Genomic DNA, 22615 nt, shown 5'->3' on the forward strand with positions numbered 1-22615 from the left:
ACACACAATAGAGACACACAATAGAGACACACAATAGAGACACACAGTAGAGACACACAACCAAAAACAGAAAAAAACAACTCCCTTTTCCACACGATTTGACCGCATCTTTAATCGTAAGAGGAGAACCTGTAGAGCCCTAATTCGGAACCATGAGGATCCGGGGTTGGGCGGAGATTGTTTTCACCGCTGTGACGTGAACGCATCAAGGCTGGGGGACTCGCGCATGCGCAGTGAGCCAAACTCTTATGAAACAAAGTAGCGCAGAGTCGGTCAGATCAGAGGGAAGCGAGACTCACCGCACCGAGACCCACCGCGCCGGACCCCGGGAAGAAATGCTCCTTTCTCTGGGCCTGACATAGACATCACCTCCGGGGCGCCAGCGCGAGGTGAGCACGAGCCCGTCCGGACGCGGTTCATTCTCAGGGAAGCTCCGAACTTTAATAAACCGCGCCGCCGGTTGCATAAGTTGCGCTCCGGTGACCCGGTTTCGCTCCGCTCACAGGGGGTTTCTGCGCCTTATTCTCGCGTCTAAACTCACAAATCGATGGTTGTTTTATTCACGTTGTGCCTCCCGAGACACGTTTTACCGTCTCCGGTAGTCCGTGGCTCATCTGAGAGAAGTTCCAGTGAGGAACGTGCGACGCGGCGCCGCAGTCAGAAGAGACATTGTGACCTAATTTCCATTCGGAGAAGTGCGAGGAACGTTATCAGGAACCCCGGGACACCGGGACACCGGGACACCGGGACACACGCTGCTGAGTGGCATTCCGAACCACATTCACATTTATCTCAACAATATTTATAAATAGATCAAAGAATTGTCAATTCTTGTCAAATCTCAGATTTTATTCACCCGTGATGGTAAATAATTAGTAAACAGTTAATTGATCTCACTCCGGTAATCCGTGAAAAGGTCAACAAAGTGCTGCTGTTTTTATTTTTGTTCAGACATGTTGAATTAGATATGTTCTTTGTGTTTATGTTTAGGTGTGTGTATACTTGGATATAGATTATTTTCCTAAAAAAATACAGATTTAATTATTCATATATAGATTATTTGCATGTCACAACTATACATGTGTGATGCACGTGTAGTAAATAGGTATACACACACAGGTATACATATATATATATATATATATATATATATATATATATATATATATATATATATATATATATATATATATGTGTGTGTGTGTGTGTATAAATAGATTTATTTTATCTGTATTCTGTATGTTTTCATCATGTCTGAAGTGAATTGACATTTTTTTAAGTAAATTTCCCCCAAATGTTTTTTTTATTTTTATTTTTTTAAATCTTCTATCAGGAATCAAAGTAATAGATTACAAGTACTCACAATATTGTCATTCAATAATGTTAAAGAAAAGCTTTAAGCAATTCAAACTTCATAATTGATCACCTGTTGTCCTTCCTAATACACTTCAGGTTCTAAATACATTCATTATTTTTATTTAATATTCAGGGACCAAAGTAACAGATTACAAATACTCACATGACTGTAATCAGGTAGTTTTGTTGGGAACTACTTGACGTCAGTGTTCGTTCACTCAAATTATCTTGAAAATCGTTACCGTTCCTGTTTATTACCATTTTGAATGAGTTGGTTCCTCGTGGGTCTCGTGGCTATTTTTACTTTTTAATCTGGTAAAATGACTCCGACTGAGGTAAAGTCCAGACCGTGAGACGGTCCAGCTACTTTAAATCCCTAAGTAACTACAGAGTAAGACCAAAATGTGATTGGATGTTGAATCCTGTTGCTCTGCAGTGGATTGTTTGTCCTTCCACTTCAGGCATTGTTGTTTTATTATTTATTTATTATTTAGATTCTCAACACCAGAGGTGTGGCGGAAAACGTAAACGTTTTCAAAAAGGCAGCGGGTTTCGTCAGAGACGCCTCCGAGCCGCGGCGCCGGAGCTCTGTCGTCGTTCTGAACATGATCACGGCAGAGAAATGAGCAGAAGAAAACTATAGAACTATAGAACTATAGAACTATAGAACTATAGAACTACAGAACTATAGAACTATAGAAAACCAGTGGAGATCCAGAATAAGTTGAAGCCCCCAGGATGTGGTCTTGGTATAAATACTGTCAATCAATGCTCATCACAGCTATCTGATCATGGAGGCAACAGGAAGCCAGAGGGAAAGGACCAAACAAGGTGCTCTGAGGAGGTTTTCCGTACCGACAGAACATTTGGCAGTGAGGGTTCAGATGCGTTACGCTGTTGGAAGTCTCTCCACTGCCAAGCGTCTAAAAAGGTTCCTGCCAGCAATAGAAAGCACAAGAACTCTGGTTCTATTCGCTCCGAGTCCCACGCTGCTGGCAGCCGCTTCAGTTTGCATCAGCGATGCCTCCTGCTGGGCGGCGTACGCTTTGGTACTGCAGTCGTACTGCAGTCGTACTGTAGTCGTACTGTAGTCGTACTGTAGTCGTACTGTAGTCGTACTGCAGTCGTACTGTAGTCGTACTGTAGTCGTACTGTAGTCGTACTGTAGTCGTACTGCAGTCGTACTGTAGTCGTACTGTAGTCGTACTGTAGTCGTACTGCAGTCGTACTGTAGTCGTACTGTAGTCGTACTGTAGTCGTACTGCAGTCGTACTGTAGTCGTACTGTAGTCGTACTGTAGTCGTACTGCAGTCGTACTGTAGTCGTACTGCAGTCGTACTGCAGTCGTACTGTAGTCGTACTGCAGTCGTACTGTAGTCGTACTGTAGTCGTACTGTAGTTGTACTGCAAATGAATCAACAAGCCAAGGAGCTGATTGGGGTTTGTCAGTTCTGTGATATTTGCCATCAGATTCAGAAATCCTTCCAGCCTTGCTGTCCTTTATACTTTCTAAATATTCAGTAATTGTCCAACAATGAAATTATAAAAGTTTTAGAGTACTGTCAGGTACTCATCTGCACTTTAGAGGCACTGGAGACGGTGTTTCTCTGGGTCTTAATATTCTGGTTGGTTGTTGTCTGTTTGCTGTTTTCACTGTTTTTGTATGTTTCGTTTTTTATCATGTTTTTATAAGGACCTTTGTCTCTCCCCCCCCCCCCCCCCCCCCCCCCCCCAGAATAAAATGGCCCCAAATTCCATTCACTGGTTCCGGAAAGGCCTCCGTCTCCATGACAACCCAGCATTACGCGAAGCCATCCGGGGAGCAGGCACGGTGCGCTGCGTTTACTTCCTGGACCCCTGGTTCGCCGGCTCCTCCAATGTGGGGGTCAACAGGTGGAGGTAGGAGGATTTCTGGATGTTTTACTCTCAGCAAACCTTTAAGATCAATTCTTTAAAAAAAAACAAAAAACATATTTAATTTAATATTATTTATTTGTTTTTTGTTTGTTTTTTATTATTTACTAACATAAAAAAGAAAGAAAATAATGTTGCACATTAAATCACAAGTGAAACATTTTAAATGAAGTATTTTCAGATTCTTCATCCTGTTTGCATGAATGAGAGTTTTGTGTCATTTCACTGCAAATATATGCATTAAGTGCAGAGACCCGACGAGTGAACGTGTCTGCAAACGAGACCCAAACATGAAACATGATCCCAGTTCATCATATCGAATGTCACTAACCTGCGCTGAAGCTTCCACACAGCAGATTTCATTTGCACTGTAGGATTTGTACGCTGCAGAGCGGCAGGAAGTGGTGAGTCACGCAAAATGAAATAATAAAGAGCCGAGAGGAGGTGGGGGGGGGGGGGGGGGGGGGGGGGGCAGAGCTACAGAGCTGCAGTGCTTCAACACACAACATGATGTCAGCATTTCTCTACTTTTCAAGATGCACTTTAGTCCAGAAGGTTTTGAATTTGGACGTTATAATAAGCTTTGTTTGGTTTGGTTTTTTTGAGCAGTCTTGAGTCAAGTGAATACGTAAAAAGTCAATACACATGACAAGAAGGACATGCTTCAGTAAATACGCAACTGAATAGAGACATAAATATTTAAGCGTGTCAATAGTTTAATCAGTATTCAAGTAAATTCCTATTTCAGTCGCTCAAATTGTAAGAAAAAAAGGAATAAATATTGCAGCTGGTGAAATTAATAAGAAGGTACGGCCAAGTTGATAAGCAAACATAAATCACAAATTAATGAATAAAATGTGTTGGTAAAAAGTAATCAGATTACTTGTGTGGATTTTTGATGGCGTGTCGAGTTCAATCAGCAGGTCGCTTCTATCTTTAAATCAGCGGCGCTTTCTTAAGAGCCTCGCAAGTGTGTGTGTGTGTGTGTGTGTGTGTGATGGGTCTGTGGGGGGGGGGGTCCGTGGGGGGGGTCTCGCCATTTGTTTATTGCCTGCTGGCCCGTTTCTGCTCTTACGTTCTATTTGTAGCCACAGACCAGAGAACAATCGATACAGGAGTCAGTGACCCGGTGGCGATCTGCAGATAGTGATGCTAGAAATGGCGGCGGGCGCCACGCTGGGGCAGGAAGTGCACATCGGTGTCGCACATCGGTGTCGCACATCGGTGTCGCACACGCTGCGCTCTCTCTCTCTCTCAGATTACAAAACTTGAATTTAAAGAGAAAAAAAAGAAATTTAGGTCATCGCTTTTGTTGAGATCGTATCGGTCTGTCAAACCTGCGAGGTCGTGTGTGTGTGTGTGTGTGTGTGTGTGTGTGTGTGTGTGTGTGTGTGTGTGTGTGTGTGTGTGTGTGTGTGTGTGTGTGTGTGTGTGTGTGTGTGTGTGTGTGTGTGTGTGTGTGTGTGTCCACTGTCGCTGTGTAAACACCAAACTTTTCCCAAACAAAAACACAAGAATGAAGCGTTACTTGGCTTCATAATCCCTTCCTGGATGATTCGTTCAGGAAATGCAGTGTCGTCGTAAATCTAGACATTTTTATCACAAATACACAAGTTTAGAAATGTAAAGGTTATCGTGGCTCCGGACTGTTTGACCCTCCTGGTCTAGGTTGTTCTTATGGTTCCGCTCAGTGGGGGTGGAGAGTCTTACGTTGAAGCTGTTTTGGCTCCAATCCTTTAATTTACTGATGTTTTTATTTAAAAAAAAGAGAGATGGTTCAGCTGATGTTCGGCTCGTTTGACGCGCATGCCGACACACTTCACGGTGACCCCGGGTCAGCCGGCCCCTCGTTTGATCTGCAGGAGGAGAAACGGGGGCCGAGGCCACCGGCCTCCACACCTCTTCTCTCCTTCCAGCTCGTTTCCATTAACAAGCTGTAAAACCTGCACAGCTGCCAGGACGCCTGCGGGGCGGGCTGCCACGGGAACCTCATCCAATTAGCGGCGGTATTTTTACCTGAAACCAGGACTCGAGATGTCCTGTAGGTCTGCTGCAGCGGGATTAAAATCCTCAATGACCTGTTCCCTTCTCACGAATGGTGAACACAGTGAATGGCTGCACACTCGTAAGGCAGTACGTCTGGTCTCTGCTCGGGTTTTCGCTCCACGTAGAAAACACACTGTTCCTTCCTTTCAGAAAAAAAACAAGCGTTCTTGTACAAAAGAGATGCACGGCAACATTCATTAGAGCCAAACCTTTTTTATATGAAGGCCAGGGGTGTGAAGCATATACAGATTGAGATTGTTGTGTTTTTCAAGTGCTTTATTCATCACAAACTACAACTATACATAGTACGATGTGCAGTGAAACGCTTTGAGTGCCTGTTCTGCACCGAAGCAACAGTGTTTAATAGGATGGAAGGATAAAGATTTCAATCTAGAACACAGAATGATCTGGGAAAAACATGCTATATGACAACATCAATAATAATAATATTCATCATATAGAAACTTAAGGAACATAAAAGATAATTAGATAAATAAAGGTAGACCCGTGTCAAATAGTGTAAATAAACAGTATATACAAGGCAATTTGCCGGGTCTATTTTTCTTGGTTCAGCAGCCGAGCGGACCACCCTCCTCAGGGACGGCTAATTGTGAAAATATAGACATTTTCTTCATGTATACTTTGCGCCACAACAATTTAAAGGTTATTATATCACTATTTTACCGATACGACCCACTCAGGATGACACTGTGTGGTATGTGACCCCGTTTCACAACGTGTTCGAGTGAAAACGCATCGTTTTTGTGTTTCCATGTTAAAGCACTGAAACCAATGTAGTGAGCAAGTCAGGCCACGGGATGGCGCTGTTGTTAGTTTTAGTAATGGAAGCACACACACGCAGTGTAAACAGAGCCTGACAGTGATTTCGTTCGATCAGAATCGAAGTGAAAACAAAAAGGGGAGAATTAAATGCCAAAATGAAGGTTTTCAAGCTCAATTTGAAACGTCTGAATCCTTTCAGTTGACCGGAGGAAGACTGAACGTCGTGTGTAAAAACATTTCCTGCAATAAATAGTTCAATAACTGATCAAGGGTGGCGGCTTTAGAAAAACAAAGTGCAGATACATGAGAGGAAAAGCATCACACAGGAGAGCCAGGCGCCAGAGACCCGTTGTCGTGGCAACCGCCATCACTAAAACCATCACTTGTTTTCCCCATTTGGAGAGAAGAATGTAAGAAATGGTTGCTGTGAGAGATGTAGGTTAGTGTGCCACTTTCATAAAACATGCAAGCGGTTACGTGATGGTGGCCTACTTGTGGCTTTTCCCCGCACGTCGGGACGCTCGCCGCAGGGAGACGCCGGCTCGTGGAAACAGACGCCGCCGGTCATTACCTGGGAAAGTACGGCAGATTCTGAGGGACCTGCGGCGGGAGCTCTGTTCGGGCGACGAGTCGACATCTCTCGAGTGTCCAGAGGGACGCCAGCGTTTGAATTTAAACAAACCGGACCAGAGGCATCAGAACACATTTAGGGTTTGGATTTAGAGCCCAGCTTCATCTTGAGCCGGCCGGACCGGTGAAATAGTGCCGAAGCCTTTAGATTGAAACTTAAACCATGGTGCACAGTGCACCTGATGAAAGGGTTGATATGTTCACAAAACCAAACAAGTACTACTTCAAAGAGAAAACAAATCTTAACATAAAGAAACTTCCAGTGTAAAATACAGTGAAATGTCCAGAAAACTTCTCCCACAATGCAACAGCTGCAGGACTCCGGGGTCCCGCCGAACAAAATTACATCATTTTCTGGCCGAAGAAATTTGGTTTGGCTGTGCCGACCGTCCGGGCCAAAGTACGTCGATGCGGCGTGGTGTTCCAGCTCGCTGATGACAATCTGTCATATTTTAATCATGTTTAGCTTGTAGCCTCACTACTGCACGAGCCCCGCAGCTCGTTAGCACGTCGAAGGGCGGAGTTACATGATGCACCTGAACGCATCGCTGAGCTCCTGCAGTTAAAACCAGACCAACATGGCGGCTCAGACGCAAACTGTCTCTTTTGCCACTAGGTGGCAGTGTGGTGGGGAGACGGGAAGTCAAACAAAGCTGACAGGCGAGCAGGTGACAAAAAGCTGGATTTGAACATTTGCGCAGCTCAAAAGAGTTGAACAACAGAAACCTTTTCATTAAGAAGTAAAAACAAAGGAGCCACCACAATCAACTCAGTCATTTCTAGAGGGAGGGAGGGAGGGAGAGAGAGGGAGAGGGAGAGGGAGAGAGGGAGGGAGAGGGAGGGAGGGAGAGAGAGAGAGAGAGAGAGAGAGCGAGAGGGAGGGAGGGAGAGAGGGAGGGAGAGAGGGAGGGAGGGAGGGAGGGAGAGAGAGAGAGAGAGAGAGAGAGAGGGAGGGAGAGGGAGGGAGAGAGGGAGGGAGAGAGGGAGAGAGAGAGCGAGAGAGAAAATAAGAGAGAGGGACAAATGTCTCCCTCTCTCTTTTTGTGTGGGTTTGGGGGCACAGACGGAAATGAGGTTACTGGTGTGTGTGTGTGTGTGTGATGTAGGCCAGTGCAGTTATATAAGGACTAAAACTAAGTGAGTACACACAAACACACACACACACACACACACACACACACACACACACACACATGCACACACACACACACACACACACACACACACACACACACACACACACACACACACACACACACACACACACACACACACACACACACACACACACACACACACACACACACGAATGACTGGAGCCTCTCAGCAGTGACTCTGAATGCATCGTGTCCAGTCAGACAGAAGGAGGGCCTCCGTTGACCAGAGGGCTAAAATTGGCTTCATGTTGAGGTGATTCTGTTCCTCCGTGGTAATTGTTTGTTTTTTTGTGTGAAAATATCGACATTGTCATCCCGTATATTAAAGAAAAACTATAAAGTTTAATTTTGAAGGTTATCACGGCACTAATTTACCTCTCAAGATGAAATTGGGCCGCAGGTGAACCCTGAACTCTTGAATCTCTTCTCTCGGGTCTTTCTTTAAATGTGAGACGGTCTTGAGATTTAAACACAAATTTATTTATTTCTTTTGCTTTAAATAAAGTCAAAAGCTCCTGTTGCTCTATGTTCTAATCCTGCTTGGGTTTCCCAGCTGACTGTGGGGTAAGACCATTATCTGCACTTATCAACCTTCTCAGCTGTGTGTAGGTCGTGCATGTAGCGTGCAGCGTGCATTTAGCGTGCAGCGTGCATTTAGCGTGCAGCGTGCACGCGACGGCCGTGTGCCGCTCGGCACGTCTGTGTCGGGGGATTGGGAGCAACCGCAGCTTTGCCCTGTAAGCAACCCCCCCCCCCCCCCCCCCCCGGTTTAATGATCAGGCCAGCAGCTCAGACAGCAGGGAACAGGACGTCCTGTCACCGCCTCTCCGGCCGTCTGCTCCGCCTCTGATCCCGTGAGCCGCCGGGGCTGCAGGACAGTTTAGACTGTTGCTGCTACTCTGCTGCTCTGCTGCTGCTCTGCTGCTGCTCTGCTGCTGCTCTGCTGCTGCTCTGCTGCTGCTCTGCTGCTCAGCAGTCTGACCTCTGCTAATGAAGTTATGCCTCCTTAAACTCCCAAAGCACGGGCATGTCGGTAGCAACTACTGCTTCTGCACATGCTCAGTAGAGACAATCATGACTCCCAGTCCAAATTCTCCTGGGACTCGGTGCTTTTATTTTTACAGTCACCATAATAACAATCCAACTTGGTCGTTTTATTTTGACAGTCATCGTAATAACAATCCAACTGGGTACTTTTATTTTGACAGTCACCATAATAACAATCCAACTGGGTACTTTTATTTTGACAGTCACCATAATAACAATCCCACTAGAACGTCTGTGTTCTGCCAGTGTGAATGTTTAGAACTCGTTGTTCTCTCACCCACTAGTTGCTCAACATGAAAACTCCATAATTTTCTGCCGTTTCCGTGGAAACGAAAATCGTTTTTCAAAATGTTGCCGTGCAAACGCGAAACTTTTCTGAAACAAATAAAACACGTCTTTTCACTTGGAACGTTGTCATGGAAACGGGGCCTCATGAAATATTTACAAAAATGTTTCAGGAACTCTTTCAATTATAAATGCGATAATAATTATTTCCTTCGGTTAAAAAGGAAAATGTCATATTGTAATATTTAGATTGATATTTTAAATCTAAAATATGTTCAGTGTTCAAATGCTGATTTGAACAACTTCAAATCTCTACATTGGGATCATGTGAAGCTGTGAATCGCTTCATCAGAACGAGGAACGTCTTCACGCGGCGCTAAAGTTTAAATCTTGTGTAAACTACAGGATTCAAATGTAATAAAAATAATCTCTCTAAATTCAGCGATCAATAAATGACGTGACTTCAATTCTTTCTAAAAAAAAATACAAGTCAGCATCGTTACAGCGGCAGGAGCTCCAGGTCCTGAGCGGAAGCCCTGATTGGTCGCGGCGCCGAGCAGACGGAGGCGTGTGTCGTGTGTCACCAACGACCTTCAGTCAGCGAGGCTCCAGAGACGGGAAAAACTAAACTCTCCCTGACGTTTTCATTTGTAGTGGGGTCGTTTGGGTCGAGCTCCGGTGACTCGGCTTCTTCCATATTTACGATGGTAATTAGTTTTCTGTATTCGGAACACGTCGTCCTCCCGGTCGGTATACGATGCATTCACATCAGAGTCATGGAGTGGAAACTCATCCAGAAGGTCTTAGGGTTTGTTTTCTTTGTTCTTCTGACGACTCGTTGAAGGTTTGGTGTGTTTGGGAGAACTTGTCTCCCTCTGGGTGCCTCAATGCGTCACGGAGTCAAAGCCTATTTTTAGCCTAAACTCCTCCGGAATAGTGAACGAACAAGACCAGCTGGGCTTCTTCTTCTTCTTCTTCTTCTTCTTCTTCTTCTTCTTCTTCTTCTTCTTCTGCCGCTCCTCCGACGCTCAAAAGCATTCAGTTTGCTTCTGCTTTTGTTGGATCGTCACAACACAACAACACAACAACAAAATGTCACAACACAACAACACAACAGCAAAATGTCACAACAGCAAAATGTCACAACACAACAACACAACAGCAAAATGTCACAACACAACAACAAAATGTCACAACAACACAACAGCAAAATGTCACAACAGCAAAATGTCACAACACAACAACACAACAGCAAAATGTCACAACACAACAACACAACAGCAAAATGTCACAACAACACAACAGCAAAATGTCACAACACAACAACAAAAGGTCACAACACAACAACACAACAGCAAAATGTCACAACAGCAAAATGTCACAACACAACAACACAACAGCAAAATGTCACAACAACACAACAGCAAAATGTCACAACACAACAGCAAAATGTCACAACACAACAACACAACAGCAAAATGTCACAACACAACAACACAACAGCAAAATGTCACAACAACACAACAGCAAAATGTCACAACACAACAGCAAAATGTCACAACACAACAACACAACAGCAAAATGTCACAACACAACAACAAAAGGTCACAACACAACAACACAACAGCAAAATGTCACAACAACACAACAGCAAAATGTCACAACACAACAACAAAAGGTCACAACACAACAACACAACAGCAAAATGTCACAACAACACAACAACAAAAGGTCACAACAACACAACAGCAAAATGTCACAACACAACAACAAAAGGTCACAACACAACAACACAACAGCAAAAGGTCACTGAGCTCTGGGAGGAAACCAAACTCAGGGAAAACATGCGAACTTAAAAAGAGCCAAAGTTAAAGCGAGGATGACAAGTGAAAGGTCTGAGTGTGAACTTTAACCCGGAGATCAGTTGCATGTTCCTGGATGTAAGAAAAGAGAAATAAATGCCCTTTGAGTCAGACCTTCTAACGCCTCTCTTCCTCTCCACCTCCCGCTCCTCTTCAGGTTCCTCCTCCAGTGTTTGGAGGATCTGGACGCCAGCCTTCGGAAACTCAACTCCCGCCTTTTTGTCATCAGAGGCCAACCAGCCAACGTGTTCCCTCGCCTTTTTAAGGTCAGCACCGAACGGAACGGCTCAGCTGATCAGAGCACTGAGTTATTATCGTGGTTTGTTTAAATGACAAAAGTGTGGGAGGAGGAACAACACTGCAAATGTCCATGAGAAGACTAAACACTAGTATATAGAACCATAACAACCTCCAAATGTTAAAGTTTTCCTTTGTTCTGAAGGAGACTATAGGAGATGGAAGTTTATATCATTTCACAAAAACCAAACCCTGACAAGGAAAAATGACAACAATCTCAACATAAAGACAATTTTAATGAAAACTTCTGGTGCAAAATACTGTGTACTGTCAAAAACAAAAGGTTGCATTCTGGGTGTTTTTACAAACTCACCTGATATCTCAGCCGGGGACTCGGTGTCGTGTCCACGACAATTTGTTTAGAAAAGAATCAATGTTTTCTGAATGAAATCTTCACCATTTTCTTGGCCTCCCGGCCTGATGTTCCACCCCCCCTGATAGCAAGGGGGTGTATTAGCAACCTGAAAGGTTCAAAAGAGTGACACAGCGCCCTCTGGTGGTCAGCATGAGCTCCTGTAAGCTGTCCAGTCAGGCGACGCATGAGAAACCACCACAGTGGAGACGCATCAAACACATTTCTCAAGTTGGTTTAAAAATGCTCCGTTTGAGCTTCAATGTAAGACGACGCCTCAGCTTTTTTTCTCTGCCTGGTTTCAGGAGTGGAAGATCTCTCGGCTGACCTTCGAATACGATTCGGAGCCTTTCGGGAAGGAGCGAGACGCTGCCATCAAGAAGCTGGCGACGGAGGCCGGGGTCGAGGTCATCGTTAAGACATCGCACACTCTCTACGACCTGGACAAGTGAGGCCCGAGCGCTCTTCCCCAGATTCAGACGCGATCATAGAGTCCCGGGCGCCATTTAACACGACAGCGGCGGGCGCTCCGAGTCACTGAAAACGCAGATTTTTGAAAATGGCTCCCGGAGTGGAACCTTTTTGAAAACGCAGTCGTTCGGTAAACGGCCGGAAACTAAACTTTCTGAAAACTCATCAAGTGGTTTGGTTACATAACTAGAGCTACACTCAGTAGAGCGCAGACCTTCGCCAACGCCACATTTGCTTGAGGAACAGAGTTAGCATCACTCGCATGACAGCGTCTCCATGGCAACAGACGCTGATCTCCACTGATCTACTCCATGAGGAGCCTCTCATCCACTTTTTATGAGATTTTTTAGATTTATTCCAAAACAGTTGTTAACGTTCCAGAACCTCCCAGTTTGGTTCCTGGATGATGAGAAATCTTCTCTGAAGACTTCATGCAATTCAGGTGAGGAGGTTTTGTGAATTGTTGGTAACGTACATACATACAAACCTATAAATAAATCAATACACGCAGATAAAAACATAACCAACTTTCTTTGGCGAAGGTAACAACCAACAGCGCCAACTCGTGGCCTGGCGTGCTGACGACATCGTTTTCAGACCACTACCGGCTAAATGCCACACATTTCCTGAACCGCGAAATCGATGCGTTTTCACTTGTGGTAGACGTGGTCTTAAAGGGGAAGACGCGTCACGGAGTTTTAACGGCCGTCTCCCTGCAGGATCATCGAGCTGAACGGTGGACAGCCTCCTCTCACCTACAAGCGTTTCCAGACGCTCATCAGTCGGCTGGATCCTCCGGAGATGCCCGTCGAGACGCTGTCGGACACGCTGATGGGTCGCTGTGTCACTCCCGTCTCTGAAGACCACGGAGACAAGTATGGAGTGCCGTCCCTGGAAGAGCTAGGTGAGCAAAACAAGCGCACCTCTATTCAGTCTATTAAGCTTTTCAGTAGAGAAGCTGGGTGTTGGACATCCTGGCCAGTCACTTCGACAGTGTTGCATGTTATTGTTTCTCACACAGCCACTTCTCTTGTTTTGATCCTATCCCAACACTGCTCCTCATGGCTACTGGTGGTACTGCAAGGCTTGATTCATATTCAAAGTCTTCCACGAGAAATACGAATGCAGGGAGGCAGCTGTCCTATAGTATGGAATCACAGGAGTGCCAAAATTAAAAGGAAATAAATGTGAAATTATAAAGAGAATCAATAATACAAAAATATACGAAGGTAGTCATATTCTTTTTCTATCTTGTCTCCTGTTTTGTCTTTGTCTTTCCATTTGCTTTTTGTCATTGTATTTCCTTTATGAGTCAAACCGTCTGGAAAAGACAAAAGCAATACAAAGCAAATCAGCGATGGACGATCACGCTCCCGTTCGCCTGGAGCCGACTGTGCGGGAGATAGTTAAGGCGTCATAATATGCCGGTGTCCGATGTCCACGTTCCCGGTTTCCATTCACAGAAAGGCTCATTTATCTGCCGCCGTCTGCCACTCGCACCCGCGCTGGAGGAATGTTAGGCGTCGCTCGTCTTAACGTGCCGGTGCAGATGTCCAAGCTCCTTCAGGCCGTGATCCATCCCCTAAATTAACCAGAAAGCCTTCTAATCCTCACACAGTCCAGATGTCTTCTTTCCATTCACAGAAGTCCTCCGGTTCAGTCACTGCCTCCATCTGCAGCTCCTTATGGTCTTTACAGGTCAGACCTTGGCGGTGGCGTGCGGCCGGCCACACCCTCTGCAGTCTGTTCACCAATTAAGAATGGCTTTCAGGCGACGCGGGTGGAAAGTTCATTTTACCTTTGAACTGCATATAAAATGGGATTATCCCACGAGATAAAGGGGAGCATTTTGAAAAGCATCGGTCTCCTTCTCTGTGTAAAAACAGGGAAATAATCAAGTTTGCTGAAATGCAGATTAATGCACACGCAGTGTTTCTGCACCAGAAGATCAGCCGGGTTCAATCCTGCTCCTGCATGTGTCACGCCCCCTTCATAAACAGGTTTACACAGCAGGTTGAAGTTTTCATGTTGGGCCACTTGTTGGTGCTGTTGTTTGTTATAGTAGTGAAAGCACACACACACACACACACACACACACACACACACACACACACACACACACACACACACACACACACACACACACACACACACAAAGCAGAGAACAATGAGCTCTAAACATTACCAACAGGAGAACACGAACATTCTAGTGGACAGACCACCAAGTTGGATTGTTATGACTGTCAAAATAAAGGTACCAAGTCCAGGAGCATATGGACTGGGAGTCGTGACACTCTGGAGGAAACATTGTTCTGATTGGCTCTACTGAGCATGTGCAGAACTACTAGTTACTGTGGCCGTGGTGAGCAGGAGCAGGAGCAGCGTTTCTGCCGTCTTCAAAAATACTTAAACTCTGTCTTGTTTTGAAAAGTTCCACTTTGGAAGCCGTTCTCAGTGGCTCCGAGGCGCCATTGTCGTGTAAATTGACACACAAAACACAATGGAAATTCCACATTTTCCCTTGAAGTCGCTGCCATGTAAACAGGCCATGAATTATCATATTTTAATCGCTCTTCAGAGATTTTAAAAGGTGCGTGTTTAAGAGGAGCGAGGCGCCTCAGGTGAATCGTCTGAACATGATAAAGCTCATGTGGCTCAGCTCTGGAGTCTCGCAGGACGGCTGGAAGCCTTTTGTGTTTCCTCGTGGCTCCCTCGACAGAGACTGTCGGGACTGGCGCTGTGATGATTACTCACTTTTCTGACAAACCAACGCTGTTATGCAACCACGACCCAAAAAAAAAAGAAAAAAGCCTCAGTAGTTGTTTGGCGTGTTTGTGTGCGTAAACCTCCGGAGAAGAAAAGTCACCCGCTGGTCGAGCTTTGTTTGCTTCAGGGGCCGGTGTGGCGTCCCGTCTGCTGGCGGCGAAGGTTTTATAAGATTGGAAACGTTGACCGAAGAAACCGAACGGGAAAGAAGCCCAGTGGAACCAAAACCTTTTTCTTTCTTCCCCCAGGCTTCGACACGGAGGGCCTGCCCACGGCCGTGTGGCCCGGAGGAGAAACCGAGGCGCTGACCAGGATAGAGCGCCATCTGGAGAGAAAGGTCAGTACTGCAGGGCCGAAGGTGTCGGCGCTTCACAACCTCACAACCATTAGTTGTATTAACAGCAATAATTGATCATATTTAGAACCTGCTGGAGTTCCAGCATGTATACTCGTGTTGTGGCATCTGAAAGCTTTTACCTTTCTCCTAAGAAATTAGATTGAAAAGGAATGTTTTTTTTGTTTCTTAAAACACATATTAGAACTGGATTTATTTTGAGTGAAATGGAGGTTAATTAAAACGATGAAATAAGCTTTAGTGCAACACGTAAGAATTTCCACATATTAACAGCGTCCAACCTGCAGGAGGAGACTTCTGCTTTATATTGAATATTATAATGAATCACGACGTGAAAAAGCATCAGGAACTCTTTAACGTTTAACAGAAGAAGAACATAAACTACTCAAAGTACGTGCAGGTCAAAGAGTTTCTCCTCCGTCGCTTTGACGATTCTTGATTTTAAACTTTTACTAGTCGTCAAAATTCAACCCTGAAACGCATCAAAATGATTTTGCAGCCTGTTTTCATGTTGTTTTGTAGTTTGAGGTCCGGTCATTCCATTATGTTGGGGGCTCGTTTAAACGACGGCGCCGACTCGTGGCTCGGCATGCGAACTGCGAACCTTTTCAGCATTTTCTCCGTTTCCGTGGAAACACACCCACAAACAAAAAAACCAAGAGGCGTTTTCACTGGGAAAGTTGTTGTGTGAACGGAGCCTGGGTGGGAGAGTGTAATGGAGTAAAGTTCAGGTTATAAATAACGTATAACAGACGTTTTACAAAGTAAAGCACAGTTCCTGGATTATGTGCAACATAGTTAAAAAAAAAAAAAAGAAGATATTAAGTGCCGATGAAGTTCCTTCAGAAACCAATTGCAGATTTGATGGTGGTCAATGTGCTGAGATGTGAAGCATCAGCTGACTGAAGGTACCTTTCTGTGACTCATCCCTCCGCTCTCCTCCGTCCTTCCAGGCGTGGGTGGCTAATTTCGAGCGTCCCAGGATGAACGCCAACTCGCTGCTGGCGAGCCCGACGGGCCTCAGCCCCTACCTGCGCTTCGGCTGCCTCTCCTGCCGCCTCTTCTACTTCAAGCTCACTGACCTCTACCACAAGGTCCGTCCTCGCCTCGTATTTCTTCAGATAATTCTCTTAAGAAGGAGTTTTCTTTGAAATTGGCTTCATGTTGAGATTGTGGTCATTTTTGGTCGTAGTTGTTTGGCTTTTGTGAAAATATCGACATTTTCAATCCCAGAAACTCTGCGCCACGACAAAGAAAACGTTAAACGTGCTAAAAGTGTTTTGAAATGAAAGTGTTTTTGACGGTGGTGTATCTGGTTTCCCTCCGCAGGTGAAGAAGAACAGCTCTCCTCCGCTCTCCCTGTACGGCCAGCTGCTGTGGCGAGAGTTCTTCTACACGGCCGCCACCAACAACCCACGCTTCGACAAGATGGAGGGCAATCCCATCTGCGTCCGCATCCCGTGGGACAAAAACCCGGAGGCGTTCGCCAAGTGGGCGGAGGCGAAGACGGGTTTCCCCTGGATCGACGCCATCATGACTCAGCTGAGGCAGGAGGGCTGGATCCACCACCTCGCCAGGCACGCCGTGGCCTGTTTCCTCACCAGGGGCGACCTGTGGATCAGCTGGGAGGAAGGCATGAAGGTGAGCCTCCACGCAGCCGCAACACATCGCCTGCAGGGTGAAACCAACCCGCCTCACCCTTATGTCACGTTCCAGAAGATCAGCTGGAACTGGAGCCACAAAACACGTTCAACCTTTTAAAACGAGCGGCTCTTCAAGTTTCATAAATAGTTTTGATATATAAACTGTCTTTTGTTGTTCCAGTGACAATCTAGGATGTTAAACATTTCATTACATTTCCAGCTGATTTTTGTGCCTGTTTTAGTTTCAACCTTCTATTTCAGCATTTCTTTTTTAACAATTTCACATTTTTGAGCTTCTTTTTCTTTTTCTTCTTTTTTCTGCTGTTTTAGCAGCTTTTTCTCCGTCTCGCATGGTTTTACCGTTTTAGCCATTTCAATGTGGCCTTGGTTTTAGTGACTTTGTGTGCATGGATGAGAACAGAAAATGTTCATTTGGGTATAATCTGTGAAAGGTTCAGTGAGCTGAAGGGGGGGGGGGGGGGGGGGTTAAAGGGCAAAAGAGCTGCAGGTTGCAGACTCCAACTTTACGGTGACAGGAAGTGCACAAAGCCAGATGTTAGGAGGCTTTTTTGACCCATTTCCCATCTGGAACTCCACCATTACTGCCTCCTCACCTCAAAAACAGCCAATTTAGAATTTTTTTAATGTTTTATTTCATTGTATTTTCTTTTTTACATAGTTTTATAAGCATATTAGGAGCAGGTGGAGTTAAATCTGCAAAGAACATTCCTGATTCCTAAGTTGTTGTTTTCTTTTACAATAATGCAAATATAACGTATTGAGATAAACAATTCAGTAAAATTCACTAAATCCAGATGCAATGTTTTTGATATTTAAAACACTTTTCTCATTTCCTGTTGCTTTACCTCTGATGTGGAACATAAACTAAGTCACACTGTCCTGTCCCACGGAAACCACAAGGCTCCTGTTTGAACTTCTGCTTGGTAAAAAAATAAGAGTAAAATTCTGTTGGAGAAAATCTTTGAGGCCAATTTTCCAGAATCTTTAATGGCTGCATCAGCAATATTTGGGCCTGATGTCTGACACCCCTGCTCTCTACTACGATTACCACCAATGCTCCTGATATCTCCAGAAAACCTTCCATTCCGTGACGTGTGTGTGTCGCTGCAGGTCTTCGAGGAGCTGCTGCTGGACGCAGACTGGAGCGTGAACGCAGGCAGCTGGATGTGGCTGTCCTGCAGTTCATTCTTCCAGCAGTTTTTCCACTGCTACTGCCCCGTGGGCTTCGGCCGGCGCACCGACCCCAACGGAGACTTCATCAGGTGGGTACCTTTCCTGGCATTGCCCATTGGTTGTCCACAGCTGAAACTGCCTCTCCCTGGACGGCACCCTTCTTCCCTCTGCCTCTCCAGACCACACATGCAGGGAAACACCACCAGTCCACCTGTTTTGTTTTGAGCTCATTTTACAGACATTTATTTTAGGTATTTGTCATCAGATGTTATTAAAAAATAAAAAAAAGCCTTGCGTCAGTTAGACCTCGTTCACACAAATCGTTTAATAACTTTCGTCGCATTTTGGAAGTTCGTTTTCACGACAACGTGCTTGGAACCACTGAAAACGCAACTTTTTCCTCAAGGTGGAACTTTTTGAAAACGCTTTTGCTCCGTCGTCGTGGAAACAGGCGATAGCGAGAATATCTGGAAGCACTCGGGCTCCGTCCCAGCAGAAGTGCCGCCACTGCACATGCTCACCACTGCTGTGGCTACTCGCATGGCTGAGTAGATGTACAATGACAAACATGGCGGCACACAGCGGCATGACTCCTCGTCCATAGTCTCGTTTTATTGTCCATATTGTGACTTGTTGGGTCCCCCCCACTAGCATCCGATTCAGCGTCTATCCATACGAATGTCTGTACTTTTCTTTTTTATTGATTCATTTCAGGCATGTGATACATGTTGTGCAATCGCATACATGTTCAACAATATATACACCATTTGATTGCAATAAATAGATAAATAAATTATGAAAATATAGTTATACAAAATATATAATCGATGTTTCAGTAGACCCACACATACTTATCAACACACACACACACACACACACACACATGCATACTGTCCCCTCCAAAAGTATTTGAACATTTTGATTTCAGATTAAAACATGAATATGAGACAAAAGTTCAGAATTCCAGCTTTTATTTCATCTGGATGTGTTAAACAACTCAGGACCTTTTGTTTGTGTTTGTAGGTGTGTGTGTGTATATATATATATATATATATATACTCTGTGTGCCTGTGGTTTCATTGCTCAAACAACCAACAGCGCCATCTCGTGGCCTAACACGCGTCGTGTTCAGTATGAACGTACATTGTTTTCAGAACGTAAAACTTTTCTGAAACAGAAACTGAATCGTTTTTAGTAGAAACGTTGTCGTGTAAACGAGGCCTGTGTCAGATAAAACCTCATACACAGTTACATGGAGTACAACATCTCAGAAGATGTTCATTTAACAAACCTAAAGACAGAGAGAGAGAGAGAGAGAGAGAGAGAGAGCTGGAGGGATAAAGGGGGACGTCCAGATGTCTGGGTAAGTGACTGAAAGACATTAAACATCATCCCTCCTCTTTTTTATTTTTATTCTTTTGCCCATCAGTACTTTTTTTTCTCTTCTGTTAAAACTTCAGCACTTTTCTCTAAATGGGGCATGACTTTTGTAATACTATCAGTGTCCACGGTGTACTTCTGTTAATTGTCTGTGAATGTTTGGTGACTGTGTACAAGTGTACATATTTAGATATATCTGTGTGTGTGTGTGTGTGTGTGTGTGTGTGTGTGTGTGTGTGTGTGTGTGTGTGTGTGTGTGTGTGTGTGTGTGTGTGTGTGTGTGTGTGTGTGTGTGTGTGTGTGTGTGTGTGTGTGTGTGTGTGTGTGTGTTTACTGCAGAGGCATAGTTTTATTCCTGCTCTTCTCTCTGTGTTCTGGCTCCTGTGGTTATTGGGGGTAAAGCTTCAGCTGCCCCTCCCCCCTCGGTAGATTGGAGCTGATTGCTTTTAAGCCGATCGGCCGTTCTCGCCGCCGCCCGGCTTCCTTGAATGGAACTTTTCTTTCTTTTTTTTTTTTTCTTTCTTCTTCTTCTTCTTTTGGATTCACCTGTGCAACCAAGGATGGACAGCACTTTGCCCCCCCCCCCCCCCCAGCAGCACTCTCTGGGCAAGTTTGTGTCTTGGTGGCGTCTCATTTCGTCAAAAGGGATTCTGACCGCCTGGCCTGCCTTCGTTTGGTAGAGGACTCTGAAGCATCCCCCGGAGGGTGGTGAGGAGAGGCCTTCGGACCGGCCGCAGCTCTTCCATCGCGCCGTTGCACGGCTGGCGCCGGTTCTCGTTACCAGCGCCGTGCAACACGAGCCGGTCCATTGACCAGACGCTGGGCGAAGCCCCCTTCATCCCGCCCTTTGTGAAATGTTCAGTGGTGCTCTGCTTTGGTGAATGCAGCCCTGTTGGTTCAGGTGGACCTGCAGCAGTGGCTGGACTGACCTCACACCACACCACACCACACCACACACCACCACACCACCCCACCCCACACCACCCCACACCACACCACACCACACCACACCACACCACACACCACCACACCACCCCACCCCACACCACCCCACACCACACCACCACACCACCCCACACCACCCCACACCACACCACACCACACCACACCACACCACACACCACCACACCACCACACCACCCCACACCACCCCACACCACACCACACCACACACCACCACACCACCACACCACCCCACACCACACCACACCACACCACCCCACACCACACACCACCACCCCACACCACACACCACCACACCACACCACACACCACCACACCACACACCACCACCCCACACCACACACCACCACACCACACCACACACCACCACACCACACCACACCACACCACCCCACACCACACCACACCACACCACACCACCCCACACCACCCCACACCACACCACACCACACCACACCACACCACCCCACACCACACCACACCACACACCACCACCCCACACCACACCACACCACCCCACACCACACCACACCACACCACCCCACCCCACCCCACACCACCCCACACCACACCACACCACACCACCCCACACCACACCACACCACCTCACACACCAGCACACCACCCCACACCACATCACACACTCACACACACACACACACACACACACACACACACACACACACACACACACACACACACACACACACACACCACCCGCTGTCCTCTGTCGAGCCTCCTGCCAACCGGCAGGTCGCGGATCTTCCTGGCAAAATGGTTGTGGTCCCTTTTGGTGAAATGAGGGTGCCCCCTAGTGGGCTGGCCCAGAGTGTGACGTTGTGGCTGTGGGAGGGGACAGTCGGCGGCAGCGGGGGGTGGAGGGTGGGGCTGGGGGTGGGGTTGGGGGGTCTGACCACGTAAAAGACAAGCAGCACAGCCTGAGGGGCAGGGGGAGCAGGCTTGAGCTCTTTTCTCAGTCCACCATTGTCTGATCATTGGGGCTGGGGGGGGGGGGGGGGGGGTCCCAGAGCTGTGAGGTATGAGGGAGGGCTTCTATCGTTGCACCTTTCAATTTGTACTTTATTTTTTTCTCCTTCAGATTGATTGCAAATACTTGAAAGTGAAGATTTAACGACTTTGTTCAGCTTTTTGTTGCTTTCAATCAAAATCTGATGAAAGTAAAGACAAAGTTCAAAGTTACTTCTTTTTCTCTTTTTTTTCCGATGGCGGAACTCCTCCATCGTACCCCTGCTCTGGGAGGGGAGGGGAGGGGTGGGGTGGGGTTGACGGGGTGGGTGGGGCTCAACACACTCTTGTTCTCTAACCGCGTGTTACAGTAGACGTCTCCGAGCATCATCCACCCGGTCGGCAGCGCTCTCTCTCTCTCCCTCTCTCTCTCTCTCTCTCTCTCTCTCTCTCTCTCTCTCTCTCTCTCTCTCTCTCTCTCTCTCTCTCTCTCTCTCTCTCTCTCTCTCACTGAGCCGCTTCCCACATCCCCCCCTCTGTCTCCCCCCTCCTCGGACTCGGTAAGGTCGGACCAAGCGCAGTAGGTAGGTGACCTCTCTTTGTCACACGGAGCAAACCCACGACAGCCCGGGGGAGGAAGAACACAAGATAGAAACAAAAAGAGCAAAGCTCAGCACTTTTTGGAACGATGGTTCTGTGGGAGGTTGGACCTGCCTGCAGTTTCATTGATTCGCCTCTTGGAGGATCAGAGCGTCACAAGATGTTGTTCGGGACCACAGCCCTGCGTTTTTCTTTTCCTTTCCCTCTCTCTCTCCACCATGTCTGGACGTATAGTCCTCAGAGCGCACTGTCATGATGGTAACTCACCTCAGTGCCTGAATCAACTTCACATCACACGTTTTTTATTTCCTGGGTTTTCTTGGCAATTGTTTATATTTTTTTAAAGAGAACCTGAAGAGAGATCTTGCACTCAAACTCTCCTGTACCGTAGCCATACTGTGCAATGTTGTGGTTGTTTGTAGTTTTCATTTTGTAGCTGCTATTTTCTCCTAATATCCTGTAAGCATGAAGTGCTGAAGATCAGCATGCTTTTTTATTTTATTTTTTATTATCAGTTCAAAACACACATGGGCTTCACAAATATCACT

General features: G+C 46.1%; 1 protein-coding gene across 3 annotated transcripts in view; it reads left to right on the forward strand.

Annotated features, from left to right (window-relative positions):
- The first annotated feature begins 235 nt into the window (after positions 1-235).
- Positions 236-22615, forward strand: part of LOC308113904 (cryptochrome-1-like) — a 31237-nt gene continuing 8857 nt past the window's right edge. For all 3 annotated transcript variants that reach the window (XR_013935579.1, XR_013935580.1, XM_080470452.1), the window contains exons 1-9: positions 236-389; positions 3092-3255; positions 11238-11346; positions 12035-12177; positions 12920-13104; positions 15215-15303; positions 16275-16415; positions 16651-16962; positions 18096-18247. Coding sequence is in view for 1 of the 3 variants with exons in the window: in XM_080470452.1 (XP_080326578.1) it covers positions 3098-3255; positions 11238-11346; positions 12035-12177; positions 12920-13104; positions 15215-15303; positions 16275-16415; positions 16651-16962; positions 18096-18247 (1289 nt within the window). In the remaining 2 variants the exon portion in view is untranslated. The remainder of the gene's footprint in view (positions 390-3091; positions 3256-11237; positions 11347-12034; positions 12178-12919; positions 13105-15214; positions 15304-16274; positions 16416-16650; positions 16963-18095; positions 18248-22615) is intronic.

Source organism: Lipophrys pholis (assembly GCF_963383615.2).
Source record: "Lipophrys pholis genome assembly, chromosome: 8".
NCBI classification, from domain to species: domain Eukaryota; kingdom Metazoa; phylum Chordata; class Actinopteri; order Blenniiformes; family Blenniidae; genus Lipophrys; species Lipophrys pholis.